Source organism: Rhinolophus hipposideros (assembly GCF_964194185.1).
Source record: "Rhinolophus hipposideros genome assembly, chromosome: 16".
NCBI classification, from domain to species: domain Eukaryota; kingdom Metazoa; phylum Chordata; class Mammalia; order Chiroptera; family Rhinolophidae; genus Rhinolophus; species Rhinolophus hipposideros.
Window position 1 is genome coordinate 56,715,985 of NC_138062.1, and position 18,689 is coordinate 56,734,673.

Below are 18,689 nucleotides of genomic sequence, written 5' to 3' on the forward strand. Positions count from 1 at the left end.
TCCCACCTTCCTCAGGGTAAAAGCTTAAGTCCTCCCCAAGGCCCTCAAGGCCCTGAAAGATCCCCCCACCACTACCTACCTCCTCTTTCGCCCCTCACTCACTCTGCTCCGGCCACATGTGCCTCCTGGCTATTCTTCCAACGTGCCAGGCACAGTCCTGTCCAGCCCTAGGGCCTTTGCAGTGGCCGTGCCCTCCGTCCAAAAAACTCTCTTCCTCCAAATATTCACACCACTTGGCCCTCACCTCCTTCAAGGCTTTGCTCAAATGTGACAAATGTCCCAATTTTACAGTGAGGCCTCCCTGAGCACCCTGTAAAATTGCAACCCCTCTCGCCCCCCCCCCCCACACACAAACACGCACTCTCCTCTCCTCCCTGCCCACCATCTCCTTTTGCTATAGTGTAAATTGGATTAATTCATTTGTTAATTGCCAACCTCCGAGGAATCTAAATTCCACAAAGGGAAGGGTTTTTAATCTGTTTCTTCAAGAGTCTATCTCCTGAACCCAACAAAGTGCTTGGTGTATGTAATAGGGTTTAACAAAAACTTACTGGAAGAAAGGATGCAGGGAGAGAAAAAGGAAGGAGAAAACGAAATGTCACCTTGTGCTAACAGGGATGCATTATACACAGTTACCCCGATTTCCAAGAGAAGCCAGAAAACCAGATTTTTATGTGGTGTCTTCTGATGTTTAACTGTTGTCAACATTTGAAATAATATGTGTACACAAAATAACTATTCTTGTAGGTCAAAAAGTTAAATGTAGGCAATTGTGTGTGGCTTAGCACAAATCAAATGCTTAGCCCAGGGTGCAGCACAAAAGTAGATAATAAATGCTAGTTATTATTAATATTCAGGGAGACACGATAATAATGAATTCCTGCTTACATGCATCATGTCCCAGGCCAGGAGCTATATTTCCTGTTTTGAGATATGCACATTGAACACAAATAGGTTAAGTAACTTGCCCAAGGTCACACAGCTTGTAAGTGGCACAGTGGGAATTTGAACCCAGGCTGACTGATTGAGGTCAATGTTCTTACCTGCTGAACTGTAGATACGACAGAGAGAGAGTGTCCAGACTCAGGGAGCGAGAGAAGAGCCAGGGGCCAAGCCTGGTTCCTGAAGAGCCATACCCCTCCCTGTCTCCCCACAGACCCCTGATGGCGTTCCTGTCAAGAGGGACACCCTCTCTTCTCAAAACCAGTTTGGCATCTTGCCCTTGTCTTGGAACATCCCGGAGTTGGTCAAGTATGTCAGGCCCTCCGGGAGGGGTTTCAGGGCTCCCCTATTCCAGAAGAAGGAGTGGGGGGCTGCTCAGCCTGGCCAGATCACTCACATGCCTTCCCCACAGCATGGGGCAGTGGAAGATCCGAGCCCACTATGAAGATTCGCCAAAGCAGGTCTTCTCTGCTGAGTTTGAGGTGAAGGAATATGGTAAGAGGAGGAGGGAGCCAGGGTGGGGGGTCCTGTAACACTGGGCCCAGTGCTGGCCCCCCACCAGTGTCGGCTCTCCCCCCAGTGCTGCCCAGTTTTGAGGTCCAAGTGGAGCCTGAAGAGAAATTCTACTACATCGATGACCCAAAGGGCCTGGATGTCACCATCACGGCCAGGTGAGGGGATCAGTTGAGGGGCTGGGTGAAGGGCCAGGTGAGGGACCAAGTGAGGGGTCAGGTGGGGACCAGGTGAGGGGTCAGATAAAGGCCAGGTGAAGGACCAGGTGAGGGCCAGTTGAGAACTAGGTGAGGGTGAGATGAGGGGGCGGGGGCTCTGGGTCCTCACCATGGCCAGTGGAAGTTTGGGGGGGAGACTCAGATTTTCAGGAGGGGAGAGTCTGAGACTCTCTTCACCGCACAGGTTCTTGTATGGGAAGAATGTGGATGGAACAGCCTTTGTCATCTTTGGGGTCCAGGATGGTGACCAGAGGATTTCGCTGGCCCAGTCTCTCACCCGTGTTGTGGTACCTGCTAGAGGCCCCCTGAGTCTCCTCCACTCTGAACCCCTCCCTCTCCCTCTCTGAGATCTCCTCCCCATCTGAGTCCCTCCACCTCTCTGAGACCTCTCATTTCCTCCCCTAGATCGAGGACGGCACTGGGGAGACCACGCTGAAGCGGGAGGTCCTGCTGGGTGGGGTGCAGCCCTCCCGAGAGGATGCCCTGGTGGGAAAGTCATTGTACGTGTCTGTCACTGTCATCCTGCAATCAGGTGAGGCCGGGACTGAGGGTGAAGGCCCAGTACAACTACACAGTATAGTCTGAGAGGGGAGGCCCAGCGGAGGGGGGACATTCAGTCTGAGGCGGGAGGTCCAGAGCGAAGGTGAGGTTCAGTCAGACAGGGAAGGTCCAGTCTGGGGTGAGAGGCTCAGCATGAGGGAGGAGGCCTTGAATAAAGGTACAAGACCCTATCTGAGGAGGGAGACCCAGTATGAGGGCAAGGTCCGATCTGAGGGGAGAGGCCCGGTTCTGAGGGATGGCCCAAGAGCCCTCCCTCACAGCTGGTCCCCTCAGGCAGCGACATGGTGGAGGCGGAGCGCAGTGGGATTCCCATCGTGACCTCCCCCTACCAGATTCACTTCACCAAGACACCCAAGTTCTTCAAACCTGCCATGCCCTTCAACCTCATGGTGAGGCCCAGGCCGGGACTGCACCCCCACCCTCTCCCGAGCACGGGCCACCCCTCTGGGTCTGCTGAACGCCCTCCACCTTCTCTTGCACCCACAGGTGTTTGTCACAAACCCTGATGGCTCCCCGGCCCGCCACATTCCTGTGGTGACTCAAGGCTCCGTGGACGTGCAGTCCCAAACTCAGGACGATGGCTTGGCCAAGCTAACCATCAACACACCCAACAGCCGGAAGCCCCTGACCATCACCGTGAGTCCGCACCGACCTCGGGACCCCACACCAGGGAGGCAGGGGACTTTATATCTAAAGCAGGGTCCTGACGTTTGTAGCAAGGGACCTTGTCATGTGTATAGTGGGGTCTTTTCATTTGCATAAAGAGGTCTTGCCGCTCACGTAGAGATGTTTCCTTTGCATAGAGGGGTTCTTGTCTGCACAGTGGGGTCCTACTATCTGCAGAGATGTCTTAATAAGGACCCTTGTGATGACATTGGACCCACCTGGACAATCCAAAATAGTCTCCTCATCTCCAGATCCTTAACTTAACCCCATTTGCAAAGTCACTCTGTCGTGTAAGGTACCATGTTCCCAGGGCCCAGGGATTAGGACGTGGATATCTTTGGGGGGCCAGCAGGCATCCCTCTCTCCGTGCACAGGTCAGCACAAAGAAGAAGGGCATCCCAGATGCACGACAGGCCACAAATACCATGCAGGCCCTGCCCTACAATACCATGGACAACTCCAACAACTACCTGCACCTCTCTGTGCCCCGCGAGGAGCTGAAGCCAGGGGACACGTTCAACGTCAACTTCCACCTGCGTATGGACCCCGGCCAGGACGCCAAGATCCGCCACTATACCTACCTGGTCCGTGGCTTCCCAGAGCCCCCAGAGCCCCCTCTTCCTCACTTCTCCAGCACTCCTGGCACCCTCCCCCATCCCAGAGCCAGCCCCCCTCCCTCCCGCCTTCCCAACCCTTATGCCAGCCTGTCCCTGCAGGTCATGAACAAGGGAAAGCTGTTGAAGGTGGGACGCCAGACGCGAGAGGCTGGCCAGGACCTGGTGGTGCTGCCTCTGCCCATCACCACGGACTTTATTCCTTCCTTCCGCCTCGTGGCCTATTACACGCTGATTGGCACCAACGGCAAGAGGGAGATTGTAGCCGATTCCGTGTGGGTGGACGTCAAGGACTCATGTGTGGGCACGGTAAGCTTCCCTGGGTCTCTGTGCCCACCTTTGGACTCTCTCCCCGACCATTGCTTTCTCTGTCTCAGAATCCATTTCTCTCCCCTGTTTGCTTCTCCTCCTTTTCCACCTTCTTTTGTTCCCTCTCTGGGTTTAGTCTCAGTATCTCTCTTGCTCCCAATTTTCTCTCTTTTCTTGCTGCCTGGCTGATACTGGTTCTGTGCGTCTCCCTTCTTCTCTCTCTGTCTCCACCTTTCTCCCCTCCCAGACCAGTCCAGGACCCCCTCTGTCCTCGACTGACCACGGCTGGGTCCTCAGACTCACTCCTCCTTCCTGCTCCTCCAACTTCCTCACAGCTGGTGGTGAAAGGTGGCGGGAAGGAGGAAAAGCAGCATCTTCCTGGACAACAGATGTCTATCAAGATCGAGGGTAACCGGGGGGCCCGAGTAGGGCTGGTGGCCGTGGACAAGGGCGTGTTTGTGCTGAATAAGAAGAACAAGTTGACTCAGAAAAAGGTATAGCCCCACATTGCAGAGCTTGGGTAAAAGATGGCAGAGGCAAACGGATGGCGTGTTGAGGAGGGAATGGCGCTGAAGAGAACCAGTGAAGTGGGTTGGGTGGGGACTGAGTGTAGAGGTCCAAATGGACACAGATATGGGGGTGGGTTGAAGTTCAGGTTGTAAGATGGAAATGGGGATTGACAAGGGTCAAAGTTGGGGATGGTCATGGCAATGGGCACAGCTCTGAGTCCAACAGCAGCACACTCTGGATTGTCCACTGTGGACGGCCTGGGGACTGGGATGAGAATGGAGGTGGGGTTGGATGGATGTGTTGGAGAGTTGGTGCAGGCACTGCTGGCCAGGCCTCAGCCCACTCCTGACGCCCTCCACACCCCGCAGATCTGGGACATAGTGGAGAATGAAGACATTGGCTGCACGCCGGGCAGTGGAAAGGACTATGCAGGAGTCTTCGAGGATGCAGGGCTGAGTCTCAAGACCAGCACAGGCCAGCAGACCAAGCAGAGGGCAGGTAAGAAGGTGGCCAGTGGCCATCCAGGGAGGGGTGACGTTTTCACCTCCCAGATGGGATCAGAGGGCCCTGGGATCAAGCCCTGCCTCCACCCCCATCTAGTAAATCACTCTCCTCTCCGAGCCTCAATTTCTTCATCTGTTAAATGGGAGCAATAATACTCCTACTTTGTGGCTCCTCTGAGAACCAAGACACGCAGTGGGTGCTTAATTCATCTTCTTCCTGGTCCACCTGCCCCTCAGATGACAAGTGCCCGAAACCAGCCACCCGCCGCCGCCGCTCGGTGCAGCTCATGGAGAAGAGAATGGACAAAGGTGGGGGCCCTTGCTCGCCTTTCCACCCTGGATGCCGTTCATTCGAGATCCCAGCCAAAGCGGGAGGAGGGGAAGGGCCTGGACCTGGGGGAAGTCCTCCCTGCAGTCTGTGCTGAGTCTCTGTTGCTTCGAGGCCCCTGCGGAGGGCGTGACTGGGGTCTATGCTCCCACAGCGGGTGAGTACAAGAGCAAGGAGCTGCGCAAGTGCTGTGAGGATGGCATGCGGGACAACCCCATGAAGTTCTCATGCCAGCGCAGGACACAGTACATCCTCCAAGACCAGGCCTGCGTGAAAGCCTTCCTGGACTGTTGCAACTATATCACCCAGCTGCGGCTCCAGCACACCCGGGACAGCGAACTGGGGCTGGCCAGGAGTAAGTCACACAGCAGGAGGAGGAGGCCCTGTCTGAGGGATAAGGAGGCCCTGTCTGAGTGGGGAGGAGGTCCTGTCTGAGTGGGGAGGAGGTCCTGTCTGAGGGAGAAGGAGGCCCTGTCTGAGGGAGAAGGAGGTCCTGTCTGAGGGAGAAGGAGGCCCTGTCTGAGGGGGGAGGAGGCCCTGTCTGAGGGAGAAGGAGGTCCTGTCTGAGGGAGGAGGAGGTCCTGTCTGAGTGGGGAGGAGGTCCTGTCTGAGGGAGAAGGAGGTCCTGTCTGAGTGGGGAGGAGGTCCTGTCTGAGGGAGAAGGAGGTCCTGTCTGAGGGAGAAGGAGGTCTTGTCTGAGTGGGGAGGAGGTCCTGTCTGAGGGAGAAGGAGGTCCTGTCTGAGGGAGAAGGAGGCCCTGTCTGAGGGAGAAGGAGGTCCTGTCAGAGGGAGAAGGAGGTCCTGTCTGAGTGGGGAGGAGGTCCTGTCTGAGGGAGAAGGAGATCCTGTCTGAGTGGGGAGGAGGTCCTGTCTGAGGGAGAAGGAGGCCCTGTCTGAGGGAGAAGGAGGTCCTGTCAGAGGGAGAAGGAGGTCCTGTCTGAGTGGGGAGGAGGTCCTGTCTGAGGGAGAAGGAGGTCCTGTCTGAGTGGGGAGGAGGTCCTGTCTGAGGGAGAAGGAGGTCCCTGTTATTGGGACTGGAAAGCGTGTTGATCAGATTGGGTTCCAAGAGCACAGGCAAGTAGCATGAGTGGCTCTTGAAACTGAGGGAAATTATGTTACCAATTACAGGATGAAAAGGAACAAAAAAGGATACCTTTACTTAAAAACTAAGGAAGATTGGGAAACTTTCATAGTGGCAGCTGGCAGACCAATGCAAAAATAATCACCTTTTTTTTCCTCGTCTTTAACTTACAGAAAAACTGTTGTGCAGATTAGAAACCTTTTTTCCCCTCGAACTGTTTGATGCCCCCACACCCCCAAGGGTTTTCTAGAAACAGATATTCTCCTCAAAACGACAGCACAATCGTCAGAATTAGGGCATCAATGTTGGTGTTTTACCACTATCTAATCACCACTTGAGTTTTGCCATGGTTTTCTTTCAGTCCTTTATAGGAAAAAGATCCAGTTCAGAATCACACATTGGATTTGTGTGTCTGGTTGTGTCTCTTTACCCTCCTCGTAGCTGTCCAACTCCTAGAAGCTCTTCAGTCTTTCGGTGACTTTCACGTTCTTGACATGTATGAAATATACAGGCCAGATAGTTTGAGGATTGTCCAGCAATCTGGGTCTGTCTGATATTTCATTATCACATTCACCTTTTGCATTTTGGCAGGACTGTCACAGAAGAGCTATTGTATCCTCCTTAGTGTCATACATCAGGAGGCACGTGACATTGATTTGTCCCGTTATTGGTGATGTGACCCTTAATCACTGGATTAAGGCAGTGTCTGCCAATGTCTTCATTGTAAAGTTCCACTTTATTTTTACTTATGTTTTTTTAAACTTCTTTTAAAATTAAAATCAAGAGAGATTTTCCCAAAGATCAATTTTCATTTAGCCTTTAAGATAACAGGTATGGATGGACGCCGCGTATGGTAACATGATTTTTGTGCACATTTGTGCTTTGGGGGGTGGGCGGGGGGCTTAGAAATAAGTAGCCACCTCTCAAAGGCAGCTATTGCCAATGTGGACACTATTTCTAAATTCTTTTAGCTGGAAAGTCCCGAGCACAGGACGTTCAGTCCCTTTGCAAATTATGATAACTAGGCATGTTGCTTCTACTCCAGTGACATAGAGACTTTCTTTCACAAAGAGAAGGTAGGGCTACTAAGGAAGTTAGACAAAACTGATCTGCTGGGATATGGTTTATACGCACATGGGTTTGTTTTTTTTTCAGTATTGTGTTTTTTGTTTTTGTTTTTGTTTTTTAGCCAATTTGGGGTGAGGCAGAGTGTTGCTTAAATATTAGTACTCCAAAGGAACTTTGATGGATTATTCCAGAGCACAAGTGGATTTAGGCATCTATGGAATTCCACCTACTTTGTTGTTAGACCCTGAGCCAAGTTAAAATCTGTCCATCATTTTTGAGGAGAGCCCAGCCAGGGTTGAACCCTATTCCAGCCCAGCTTTGTTTACTTGCTGAGAGGTCCAGCTGGCTCTAAAGGCCACCACCTCTTCCAAATTTTTTCCGCTTACCTGGTTGTCTCAGGACCAACATAACCTCAGACACACGCAGCAGGCATGGTGCCTGGTGGCCATGATGTTTTTAGAGACTCACACAAATGCTTTCCTTTCTTTGAAAACAAGGGAGGGGGTGATGAATGTAACCCAGTCTGGGTCTTTTTTGCCTTTATCCCAACTCGGTTGTAAAATATGATTTTTTATGTTTTTTATGGAGGCAGGAGCTCTCAAAGGCAAACATGCCTGGGCCCCCCAAAAGTCATCATGTGGCTGTGGGTGTGTTTTGCTGCTAATAGCCCCTCCAGAGCTATAGAGATGAGTATCTAGAGGACAGCAAGGAAAGGAGGTCTGTTTTAAACCCAGATTTCCCCTCACCTTTCCAGGTGACGTGGAGGAGGAGATCATTCCAGAAGATGAAATCATTTCCCGAAGCCAGTTCCCTGAGAGCTGGCTATGGACCATAGAAGAGTTAAACGAACCAGAGAAAAATGGGTAAGGCTGGGATAATCCCCATTTCAACCCACTCACAAGCCCAATTCCTACCAATACCCCAGACCACACCACTTAATTTGCATGCACCTCAACCCCCTTTCTCTTATGGAATCACACCCTAATCCAGAAAAAACAAGAGTTGGGCTACCTCCATATGCCCACCCCTGCTCCCCTACAACCTGCCCCTTGGGGCCCCTCCATACCCGCCCCCCCCACCATGTCTTCTCCTAAGGCCCCCCTTTCTCCTCCGTTTAGAGTCTCTACGAAGATCATGAAGGTGTTTTTGAAAGACTCCATCACCACCTGGGAGATACAGGCTGTGAGCTTGTCTGACAAGAAAGGTGAGAAATGGTGGCCCTGCTCTCAGGAGGCAGAAACCCCAGGGCCCCTGGGTCTTTTCTCATCCCATTCGAACAGGTCCTCTGTTTCTTGGTGGCTGACACTCTGCCCCCTGGTTACTGGGCAGGGACATCAGAGTCTAGACAGTGGGTGACATAGTCAGTGCTTTTTATTTTTTAAATTGATTTTATTTTTAGAGCAGTTTTAGTTTCACAGAAAAATTGAGCAGAAAGTACAGAGTTCCCAAAGACCCCCCACCCCCGACACGCAGAACCTCCCCTCCTGTCAACACCCCCCAGCAGAGCGGTGCGTTTGTTGTAATCCCTGAACCTACATTGCCATGTCATGATAACCCCAAGTTCATAGTTGACGTTAGGATTCACTCATGGTGTTGGACGTTCTGTGGGTTTAGACAGATGTAGATGACATTTATCCACCAGTGTAATATCATGCAGAATAATTTGCAACCACAAAAACTTTTAAGGAGGTGATGTCGACATGATAGTGGGTCATGCAATTAAGAAAAGATAAAAGAGGAAGTAGGATGTAATGGGGATTGAAACATCAGTGGTCAGATTGTGAAACATGACCAAAAGGTGTACCTGTCCCCTGGCCACCAACAGCTGGAGTGAGACCCTGAGGAGCTCCGGCTAAATATGCATGTTTAGAGCAGAGCTGGGAGTTGGGTGAGGAAAGTGAGGCACTGACATTGAGTGGTGTCTAAAACCTCAGTCATCAAGATAAATAATATTTTACTGCAAAAGTTAAAAAAAAAAAATCAAAGTGAATGCAAAAAAAGTCCATGATGAACAAAATATCCAAATTTTAAACAGAGCCCAGAGCCGTGCTAAGCCATATTGGAGTTTGAGGCAAGAGGAAAAATGTGTGTCCCACATGCATGTTTTATGTATATCTTAAAGGTTAATTTTTTTGAGAGCATTTTATTTGTCGAAAAAATATTGACATTCAAAAGCAGGTGTATTAAAACTCACAATGTTACGTGTAAATATTTTATTTATACCAAAGCCAGAATTTATTATACTGTACTATCTTTTTGTTTCATTATCATTTATAATAAATTATACCTTATTATCATTTTACTTTCCTGGCTTCCAGATGGCCAAAATTTGCTTATCTTGTTTTCAGCTGAAGGAATTGAAATTTTCTGGCAATTTCTCTTGTGCAAATGCAGGTGGCAAGTGCAGTCACGTATATGGGGGCACGTAGTCTTCTGAGACCAGCACTGCTTGGCACGGTTCTAGTTGGTGGCCCCCCTCCCTGTTCCAAGTTACAACATTTTTCCATTTACCTGTTGTACATTTTCATTAAAAAAAACAAAAAAAGAAAGAAAGAAAGAAAGAAAAAAAGTTCTTGCAGCTTGGAAAAAAAAGTAAGTTGAAAGCTCCAGGTTAGATCCTTGCTACTCAAAACATGGTCCCTGAACCGGTAGCAGTCTGGTAAAGTAGCTTTACCTAGGAGTTTGTTAGAAATTAGGAATCTTGGACCCCACCCCTGACCCACTGAATCAGAACCTTCCTTTGAACATGATCCCCAGGAGATTTGTATGTGCCCGAAAGTTGGCAAAGTTCTGTCCTGCATGAGCATTTCCCGACCTCAGCACTGATGTCATTCCAGGCTGGATAACTCCGTGGTAGGGTGCTTCCCCGTGCAGTGTAGAATACTGAGCAGCCTTCATGGCCTCTACCTGCTGGATGCCAGTAGCAACCCCGTCCCCAATTGTGACATCCAAAAATGTCCCCAGACATTGCCAAATATCCCCTAGAGGGCAGAATGGCGAAGGGCCCTGTGGTTTTTAGATTCTGATCTCCGTGCCCTTGTAACATCTTCCCGACGTCACTGCCTTGGCAGCATTGTTTTCATTCTCTGCATATTATCGCATTTAATGTATACAACAACCCTGTGGGCTGGTACTATTATTCTTCTACAAATGAGGGCACTGAAACTGGAGAAGGAAGGTGACTTGCCCAAGATCACCAGTAGATGAACCTTTCGGAACTCCCATCACAGAGCTTCAGAATAAATATTTTAGTGTTGTAACCAATGGAATTTGGAAATTTTAGACTCCTGAGCTATAAGAATTGAAATCATTAAAAACAGGGAGCTTCCTGATATCAAGTGCCTGGGTTCAAATCCCAGATCCTCCCTGGGCAGCTGTGTGGCCTTAATCAAGTCACTCAACCTCTCTGTGCTCATCCATAAAATGTGCATGCTAGAAATAGTACCTACTCAAATCATTGTGACGACTGTTATGAGTTAATACATGTAAATCCTTTATAATAGTGCCTGGCACATTGTAAAAGTCCATGAGTCTGAGTTAACATTATTATTGGAGTTTAACATATTTTAGAGATGAAAGGGTAAATGCCTTTCAGAAATACATGGATACTTCCTTAAATAATATGATAAAGAAGTTGTGGTATATGTACACAATGGAATACTATTTGGCGGTAAGAAAAGATGAAATAGGACCATTTGTGACAACATGGATGGATCTTGAGATTATAATGCTAAGCATTATAAGTCAGACAGAAAAAGTAGAGAACCATCTGATTTCACTGATATGTGGGTTATAAACAAAAAACTGAAACAAAAACAAAAGAACAAGACAAACAAATGAAGGAACAAAAACTCATAGACATAGACAATAGTTTAGGGGTTATCAGAGGGTAACGGGGGGGGGGCTCTAGATGACAGTAAATGGGGTCTAATATATGGTGATGGAAAGAGAACTGACTCTGGGTGGTGAACACACATTGTGAGATACAGATAATGTATTACAGAATTGTACACCTGAAATCTATGTAACTTTACTAACAATTGTCACCCCAATAAACTTAAAAAAATAACACTACAAATCATGCATCAGAAGTCATTCCCTTTTTATTAATTAGCAAATTTTTAAAACAGTTTTAAGTTTACAGAAACCACTGAAGAAAAAATATAGAGTTGTCATATATAGCTCTCACTTCCCCAAGTCCCCCTTTTTTTAACTTCTTGCATTTAGAGTGCTGCGTTTGTCACAATCAGTGGGCAAATACTGATACAGTCTTAGGAACTGAAGTGCATGTTGACAGTCGGATTAATGCTTGGTATTGTACATTCTGACTTGGGAGAAATGTATAATGTCATGTATTCACCGTACAGAATCACACAGAATAATTATTTACTTGGAGCTGAATTTGGACCCTGTCTACTCTGCCCACCCCCTACCCGTGGCACTCATGTTCTGTGTTCCCCTGGGCAGGGATCTGTGTGGCCGATCCCTATGAAGTCACGGTGGCTCAAGATTTCTTCATCGACCTGCGGCTGCCCTACTCTGTGGTACGCAACGAGCAGGTGGAGATTCGGGCTGTCCTCTACAACTACCGGGAGGCGGATGAGCTCAGGGTGAGTCTTGGGGGCAACACAGCCATGGAAGGAGCTTGGAGGGAGAGACCATGGCACATGCCCCTGACCTGAGGCTCTCTCCCTGGCAGGTGAGGGTAGAACTGCTTCACAATCCAGCCTTCTGCAGCCTGGCCACTGCCAAGAAACGTTACCAGCAGACTCTGCGCATCCCTCCCAAATCCTCCCTGGCTGTGCCTTATGTCATTGTGCCCCTGAAGGTCGGTCTGCAGGAGGTGGAGGTCAAGGCCGCCGTCTATGACTTCTTCATCTCTGACGGTGTCAAGAAGACCCTGAAGGTCGTGGTGAGTCCTTAGGGGACCTGTTGCCTCTTGTCCTTCAGGAAAGGCGTCTGTTCTCCTTGTGCAGTCAATCCAGTTTGGAGACCCAGGCCTCTGAGACACTAAGAACATACAATGTCCCCCTAAGGAAGTTTAGGAGTCCTAGAAGTTCAAAAGCAGGGCCACTATTCAGGCGAGGCAAGTGAGGCACGAAATTTCTCCTTGGGCACAAAATTTTGAGGGGGTGCCCAAAACCTCAGTAATAAAGATCAATTATCTATTTTTCATTAAAATACATTTTAATATCAAATAGGGTATTTTGTATGTCATATTTGTATAACACATTTCAGTATAAGAGTTTTCTTTTGACGCAAAAAATCTTGGGGAAACGTAATTCACAGACCAAATTTTATAAAGCAATAATAGATGATGCGAGAACATAGGAAAGTTCTATTTTCACTATGATTTTTACCCCTGAAGTATACATTAACAGTGATATTTCTACTCTTTCCCAGTGTGGAGCACTTTCAAATATAATAAGCGAACTATTAATAAAAGGCTTTTAACACCTTTGATTAGTATTTTAGAGGAAAACGTAAGATCATAAACAAGACTACTAATATTTTAATGCAACAGTTTAAGACATAAAAAGTAATGCCAAAAAGCCCTGTGATGAACAAAATATCAAAATTTTAAATAGGGATGGGATCTGACAATGTCCAGCAAAGCTATATTGGAGCCTGAAGCAAAAGGAAAAAAATGAGTGCCTCACAGACATGCCTGTGCGGTTTTTTTTTTTTAATGGTTATTTTTTCCCTAAATTGTTAAAGTAGTTGAAAAATTTTTGAAAGAAAATGTGGTAAAACTGACTGTGACTTTATGTTGAAATATTTTACTTATACCCAAACCAGCATTTATTATAATTTTCCTTTTCTGGCTTTAATGGAAGCAAATTCATATTTTTTCAACTACTTCAATGTTCTGTAATAATATTGCCATTAAAAATATATTACACTGTATATTTAGAGGCACACATTTTCTGCTTTTGCCTTGGGCTCCAATATGGCTCAGCAGGCACTGGTGGGAAGCCAGAGCCTGCGAGGCCAGCTGCCAAGAGCCAGTGTGCCCATCTCTTCCCAATTCTGCACTTACTGATGCCGATCGCTTTGAAATTCATCATTGTGGGGACATTTACACCAAGGAAATTGGCACCCTACAAATCAGGATTTCTTTCTTCCTGAAGACCTGGATGTTAAATGTTTACCAGCACACCATGGGAGGACACTCAGTCTGCAAAGGAAAATCTGGGCATTATTACTAGGTGAAAGGACAGTGAGTCTGGGAAGGCAAAAACAGCCACTGTCCACAATAAAGTTTTATCTGAGGACATGAGAACTTGATTGGGTCTTTGATACTAATTAAGATAGCCCCTAATTTAACTGAGCACTTAATATGTGCCAGCACTGTGCTAAGTACTTCTGCAATCTTGTATTTTTATTTTTTATTTATTTTATTTTATTTTATTGATTTATTATTTTAATTATTTATTTTCAAACTTGATTTTTAAAATTCTATTTCATTTTTATGTCTGTTCTTATTCTTGTCTATTTGTTTAATTTTATTATTTTATTTCATTTATTATTTTTAATTATTTATTTTTTGAATTTTATTTTCTAAAATGTATTTTTATTTTATTTTACCCGTTGAGAGGCACTGGTTATAAACAGGCTCTGGAGCTAGACTACCAGGTTCAAACTCCAGTTCTGTTCTACAAGCTGTGGGACTCTGGGCAAGCTACTTCACCTCTCTGTTCTCCACTTTCCCCAACTTTAAAATGGGAGTGATAATAGCGGTACCCACCACACTGGGTTGTTGTGAAGATTAAATGAGTTAACCTGAGTAAAGAAAGCTTCTAGGCACATGGGAAATTTCTAAAGGCTTTGTTGCTTTATCATTATTAATTTTGTTATTAATTCACACAATGATCTGAGGTAGATGTTTGTATTGCCTCCTCTTTATAAGGAAGGAAGCTGAGGCACAGAGAGGTTAAGTAACTGGCTCCCAGTCACAAATCTAAAACTGGGCAGATGCCATCATGCCTATGCTACAGTAATTCCCAGAACAGTGCCCTGCTGACTAGCTGTCTGTCTGTCCTTTTATTCCTGACTTCGCCTTCCCTCAACACTGTTCAGCCAGAAGGAATCAGAATGAACAAAACTGTGGCTGTTCGCACACTGGATCCAGAACACCTGAGCCAAAGTGAGTCAGTTGCAGGAGAGAGGGTGGGGCCTGGGTGGTGATGCAGGGGGCGGTGGGAGGAGGCTGGTGCCATCGGTGTCTCTCATTCGACCGACAGACGGTGAGCAGCGAGAGGAGATCCACGCTGCAGACCTCAGTGACCAAGTCCCAGACACGGAGTCAGAGACCAAGATCCTCCTGCAGGGTGAGACGCCCTTGGTCCAACCCTACGGAGCCCAGGAAGGTGTCAGGGGGCCATGAGCCCTGAGAAGGGAGCCCAGTTCCATCTAATTCCAGGAATAATTAACCATGGAGCCTCTCTGCTACACTTCATCTAGAATAGCCTCTCCCGGTTCTGTTCATTGACAGCTCCAGGCAGGATTTAGTTCAGCAAATAGTTTTTACTGATAAAGAAGTTTAAATGAGAAGCAATAGAGTTCAAGAGCAGAAATTCTGGACCTAATTGTCCAGGATGGAGGACTCAGGTGAAAAGGGACACAAAGGAGCTGGAAAGGCACCTTGCAACCTGTCAGCTGTAAGGTTTCAGGGAGAGACTCTTGGTTTCCTATCTGTGATGGAGGCAAATATCTGAGGGTTGTTGGGAGGATGAAATGAAATATTATACAGTGTTCTCTTAGAACAGAGTTTGGCAAATAGCATCAAACATTATGTAAGTATTCATGCCAATTGTTCCTGGAATTATTTTACCTCTGGTTTAACAAGAGGACCCAGGGACAGCTCCCTCTCAGTCGCATGTCCCCAGCCCAAAGCTGTCCCTGACTCTTTGGCCCTGGCTTGTCAAAACCTGGGAACACTGGGGGCAGCCGTGACTCCCCCCACCCCACAGTGGGTCTCCTTGCTTGAAGACCATCCTTTCTCCTGGCTGCAGGGACCCCAGTGGCCCAGATGGCGGAGGATGCCATTGATGGAGAGCGACTGCAGCACCTCATTGTGACCCCCTCGGGCTGCGGGGAGCAGATCATGATTGGCATGACGCCCACCGTCATCGCGGTGCACTACCTGGACCAAACAGGGCAGTGGGACAAGTTCGGCCTGGACAAGCGACAGGAGGCCTTGGAGCTCGTCAAAAAGGGTGTGTCCCCTACCTCTCTTGGAGACACCCCGCCTCACCCCCCCCAGTCCCCTCTCTGAACTCTCTCCTCTCCTGAGACCCCACCCCGTCTCAAGGCCCCACCCCTCAAGATCTCCTGCTGTCCCTTCTTGGAGACCCTGGGCCCTCTGAGCCCCTCTCTGAGCTCCCTGCGCACTGAACCCCCTTGCCCCTGAATCCCCTTGAGAATCCTCCCCTCTCTGAACCCCCTCTTCTCTGAGAACTTCTTACCCCTCCTTTCTCTGATTCCCCCATCCTCAGAGTACATCCCCACTTTAAGTTCCCCTCCACTCCAGATATCCCTCCCAGTACTGAGCCCCCTCTTTCCTCTCTGAACCCCTGCCCCGCTTTTGATGGAATCCTTGTCCCCTTTCTAAACCTCTCTCCTCCCTGGGGTACCCACACCAGCCATCGCCTCCACTCAGCCCCTGCTCCTCTCGTAACAGTTATCTCTTCCCTGAAGGGTACACCCAGGAGCTGTCCTTCAGACAAGCGAACAAGGCCTTTGCGGCCTTCAAGGACCGGCCATCGAGCACCTGGTGAGCTTGCCCATCCTTGGCCTTGCACCCCCCTGAGCAGCGTCTGGATCCCAGCCTACCCAGGTCTAGGCTGGTGTCCCTCACACAGCCCTTTGCCACTGGACCCCTCCACCCGCGGAGTCAAGGCTCCCGTTGGCTAAGTGACCTACGGTCATTAAGCACTGCCTGCACGCAACACTGGGTCCTGAGCCCTGACACACAGAAATGGCATACCCGGCCAGGCCCTGCCCCTCTCTGCTCATTGGTTGGCTAAGATGGTAGTCTCAGGATCCCAGAGCCAATTGGTTCATGCTCTGTGCCACCCCTAGGCTGACCGCCTATGTGGTCAAGGTCTTCTCTCTGGCTGCCAACCTCATTGCCATCGATTCCGAAGTCCTCTGTGGGGCTGTCAAGTGGCTAATTCTGGAGAAACAGAAGCCCGATGGAGTCTTCCAGGAGGACGGACCTGTGATACACCAAGAAATGATTGTAAGAGTCAGGGATTCAGGGCAGGCTGGGGGAGAAGAGTCCTGAGTGTCACAGGATGGACAGGACAGATTCCATCTGCCATTTGCCCAATGCACTGTGTGGGGAGACAGAGGAATACAGGAACTGAGAGTGTCATTCTGCCTTTGCAAAGACCAGAGACTCGCAGAGTCCAGTGCAAAATGAAAGTTCCCTGGCTCTCCATTGCTTTGAAAATAAACTCAGAACTCCTTAGAGTTGTGGTTCTCAAAGTGTGGTCCCGGGCCAGCAGCATCAATATCACCTGCACACTTGTTAGAAACACACATTCTCAGGCTGGAGCCCAGATGCACTGAATCAGAAACTTTAGGGATGGGGGCCTAGGAATCAGAGTTTAAATAAGCCCCCCATCCCAGGTGATGCTGATGTGTGCTCAAGTTGGAGAGTGACTGCCTTATCATGACATTTTGGGCTTCCAGCCTCACATCCTGCCCCCTCTCTCCACACTCCAGCTGTACTGCTTGGAGCCTTGCTCTGTCCAGCCACAGGGCCTTTGCACATGCCGTTCCTGCTCCCTGGCATGTTACCCCTGCCCTCTGTGAGAATTGAATCCTACTCCTTAAATTGTAGCTCCACTTGTCATCCCTCAAGGGCACCGTTCCCAACTTCCCCCACTGAGTCACACTCTCACTGTCCATTCTCACTGCCACACCCACTTCTCCTGCATAGCACTGATCAGTTTGTAATGATATATCTGTTGATGAGCTGGTTGGTTCTTGTCTGTCTCCCCTACTGAATGGGAAGCTCTATAAGGACTGGGGACCGTGTATGGTTTTTGTCCACCATCTTATCCACAGCACCAGCAACATTTGCAGAATGAGTGAATGAACAAATGAATGAGTTTCATTCGTTCATTCCCTCATGCTGTGAGACACTGGTGAGAGATCCAGCATTGCCCTGACCTACTGGTTGGAGTGTGGGGACAATTGTGACCCCATCCTTTCTTCTTGCTCCACACTGTAGGGTGGCTTCAAGAATCCTGAGGAGAAAGACGTGTCCCTCACGGCCTTCGTTGTCATTGCGCTACAGGAAGCTAAAGATATTTGCAAGGGACAGGTCAATGTAAGTGTCCCCTATCCTCTCCTCCCTCCCCTCTTTTACCCAGGACACATCCACCTTGGAGATTTTGTGATCACTCCATCTGCTTTGTCCTAGGATTTTGAGAGTGGGTTGTTTGACCTTTAGCTTCCCAAGTGGGGAACCACAGGATCCCACTGTCAGCCAGCTGCTTTTCCCTCCTCAGGACCCCAGAAAAAAGATGGAGGGGAGAAGGCTGTTACTTTTAATGACAAAGAACCAGACCTTTCTAATTCAAACCTTGCAGATTTCAAAGAAATTATAGTAGAAACGAGGCTGTAGGGTCAGATAGATCTGACTTTACAGCCTCTCTGGTGCTTCCCCTCACTAGGCCTCAGTGTGTGCATCTGTAAAATGGATATAATAATCTTTGACTTGTTTTAGGACTCTCTGAATTGTTTTAGGTAACACACGTGTGACCCAGATTATACAAAAATTAATGGGAGACTTATTTTAAGCATCCAATAATTTGTCAAGTGCAAAGATGAAATTGGCACAGGGACTCTGCCAGGATGCTTTGTTCATCTCGCCTGTGTCCTTCATTCCCTTCTTGCCCAATAATTCAGCTTTCTCTGCCAACCTGCCCACCTGGCAGAACATGGCTGCCTTCCGTGGAGAAATAGACAGACCAAGGCTAGAGCTTTCAGATTCCCAGGGAAGGATTCTGATTGGCTCAGCCTGAGTAAGGTGATCACTTCTGGGCCAATCAGCTGAGACCAGGAAGTAGGTCTTACTGGGCAAATATGGCTGCTTCCACTGTGGCCATGTGAATGCAAGGGAGGAGTAGACGTTCCTACAAAAGTCATGGGTAGATGTAGGAGAGACAGCCTGGTGAGCAAAAGGATTAGCTTCTACTACAACATAGCGACTTTACAATGGAGTATAGCATAGGCTGTGGAACCAGATTGCTAGGATTCAAATAAAGAGTGTGCTGAAACTAGCTGGAATGTTAATCAATTGTTAATGTTCCATGCACTTTGCAGCTGGTTGTTAAATGCAATCATTATTAAAAATTAAAT

At 48.3% G+C, this 18,689-nt stretch overlaps 1 protein-coding gene across 1 annotated transcript in view; it reads left to right on the plus strand.

Annotated features, from left to right (window-relative positions):
* C3 (complement C3) overlaps positions 1–18,689 on the plus strand; it is a 29,954-nt gene that overhangs the window by 2,424 nt on the left and 8,841 nt on the right. The window contains exons 5-27 of the mRNA XM_081076004.1: positions 1,157–1,251; positions 1,355–1,437; positions 1,523–1,613; positions 1,858–1,960; positions 2,079–2,205; positions 2,508–2,623; positions 2,721–2,870; positions 3,275–3,484; positions 3,617–3,823; positions 4,159–4,317; positions 4,702–4,831; positions 5,074–5,145; positions 5,319–5,519; positions 8,068–8,176; positions 8,432–8,517; positions 11,781–11,923; positions 12,013–12,225; positions 14,394–14,460; positions 14,558–14,644; positions 15,329–15,532; positions 16,014–16,089; positions 16,398–16,557; positions 17,557–17,655. Of these exons, the coding sequence (XP_080932130.1) occupies positions 1,157–1,251; positions 1,355–1,437; positions 1,523–1,613; positions 1,858–1,960; positions 2,079–2,205; positions 2,508–2,623; positions 2,721–2,870; positions 3,275–3,484; positions 3,617–3,823; positions 4,159–4,317; positions 4,702–4,831; positions 5,074–5,145; positions 5,319–5,519; positions 8,068–8,176; positions 8,432–8,517; positions 11,781–11,923; positions 12,013–12,225; positions 14,394–14,460; positions 14,558–14,644; positions 15,329–15,532; positions 16,014–16,089; positions 16,398–16,557; positions 17,557–17,655 (2,988 nt within the window). The remainder of the gene's footprint in view (positions 1–1,156; positions 1,252–1,354; positions 1,438–1,522; positions 1,614–1,857; positions 1,961–2,078; positions 2,206–2,507; positions 2,624–2,720; positions 2,871–3,274; positions 3,485–3,616; positions 3,824–4,158; positions 4,318–4,701; positions 4,832–5,073; positions 5,146–5,318; positions 5,520–8,067; positions 8,177–8,431; positions 8,518–11,780; positions 11,924–12,012; positions 12,226–14,393; positions 14,461–14,557; positions 14,645–15,328; positions 15,533–16,013; positions 16,090–16,397; positions 16,558–17,556; positions 17,656–18,689) is intronic.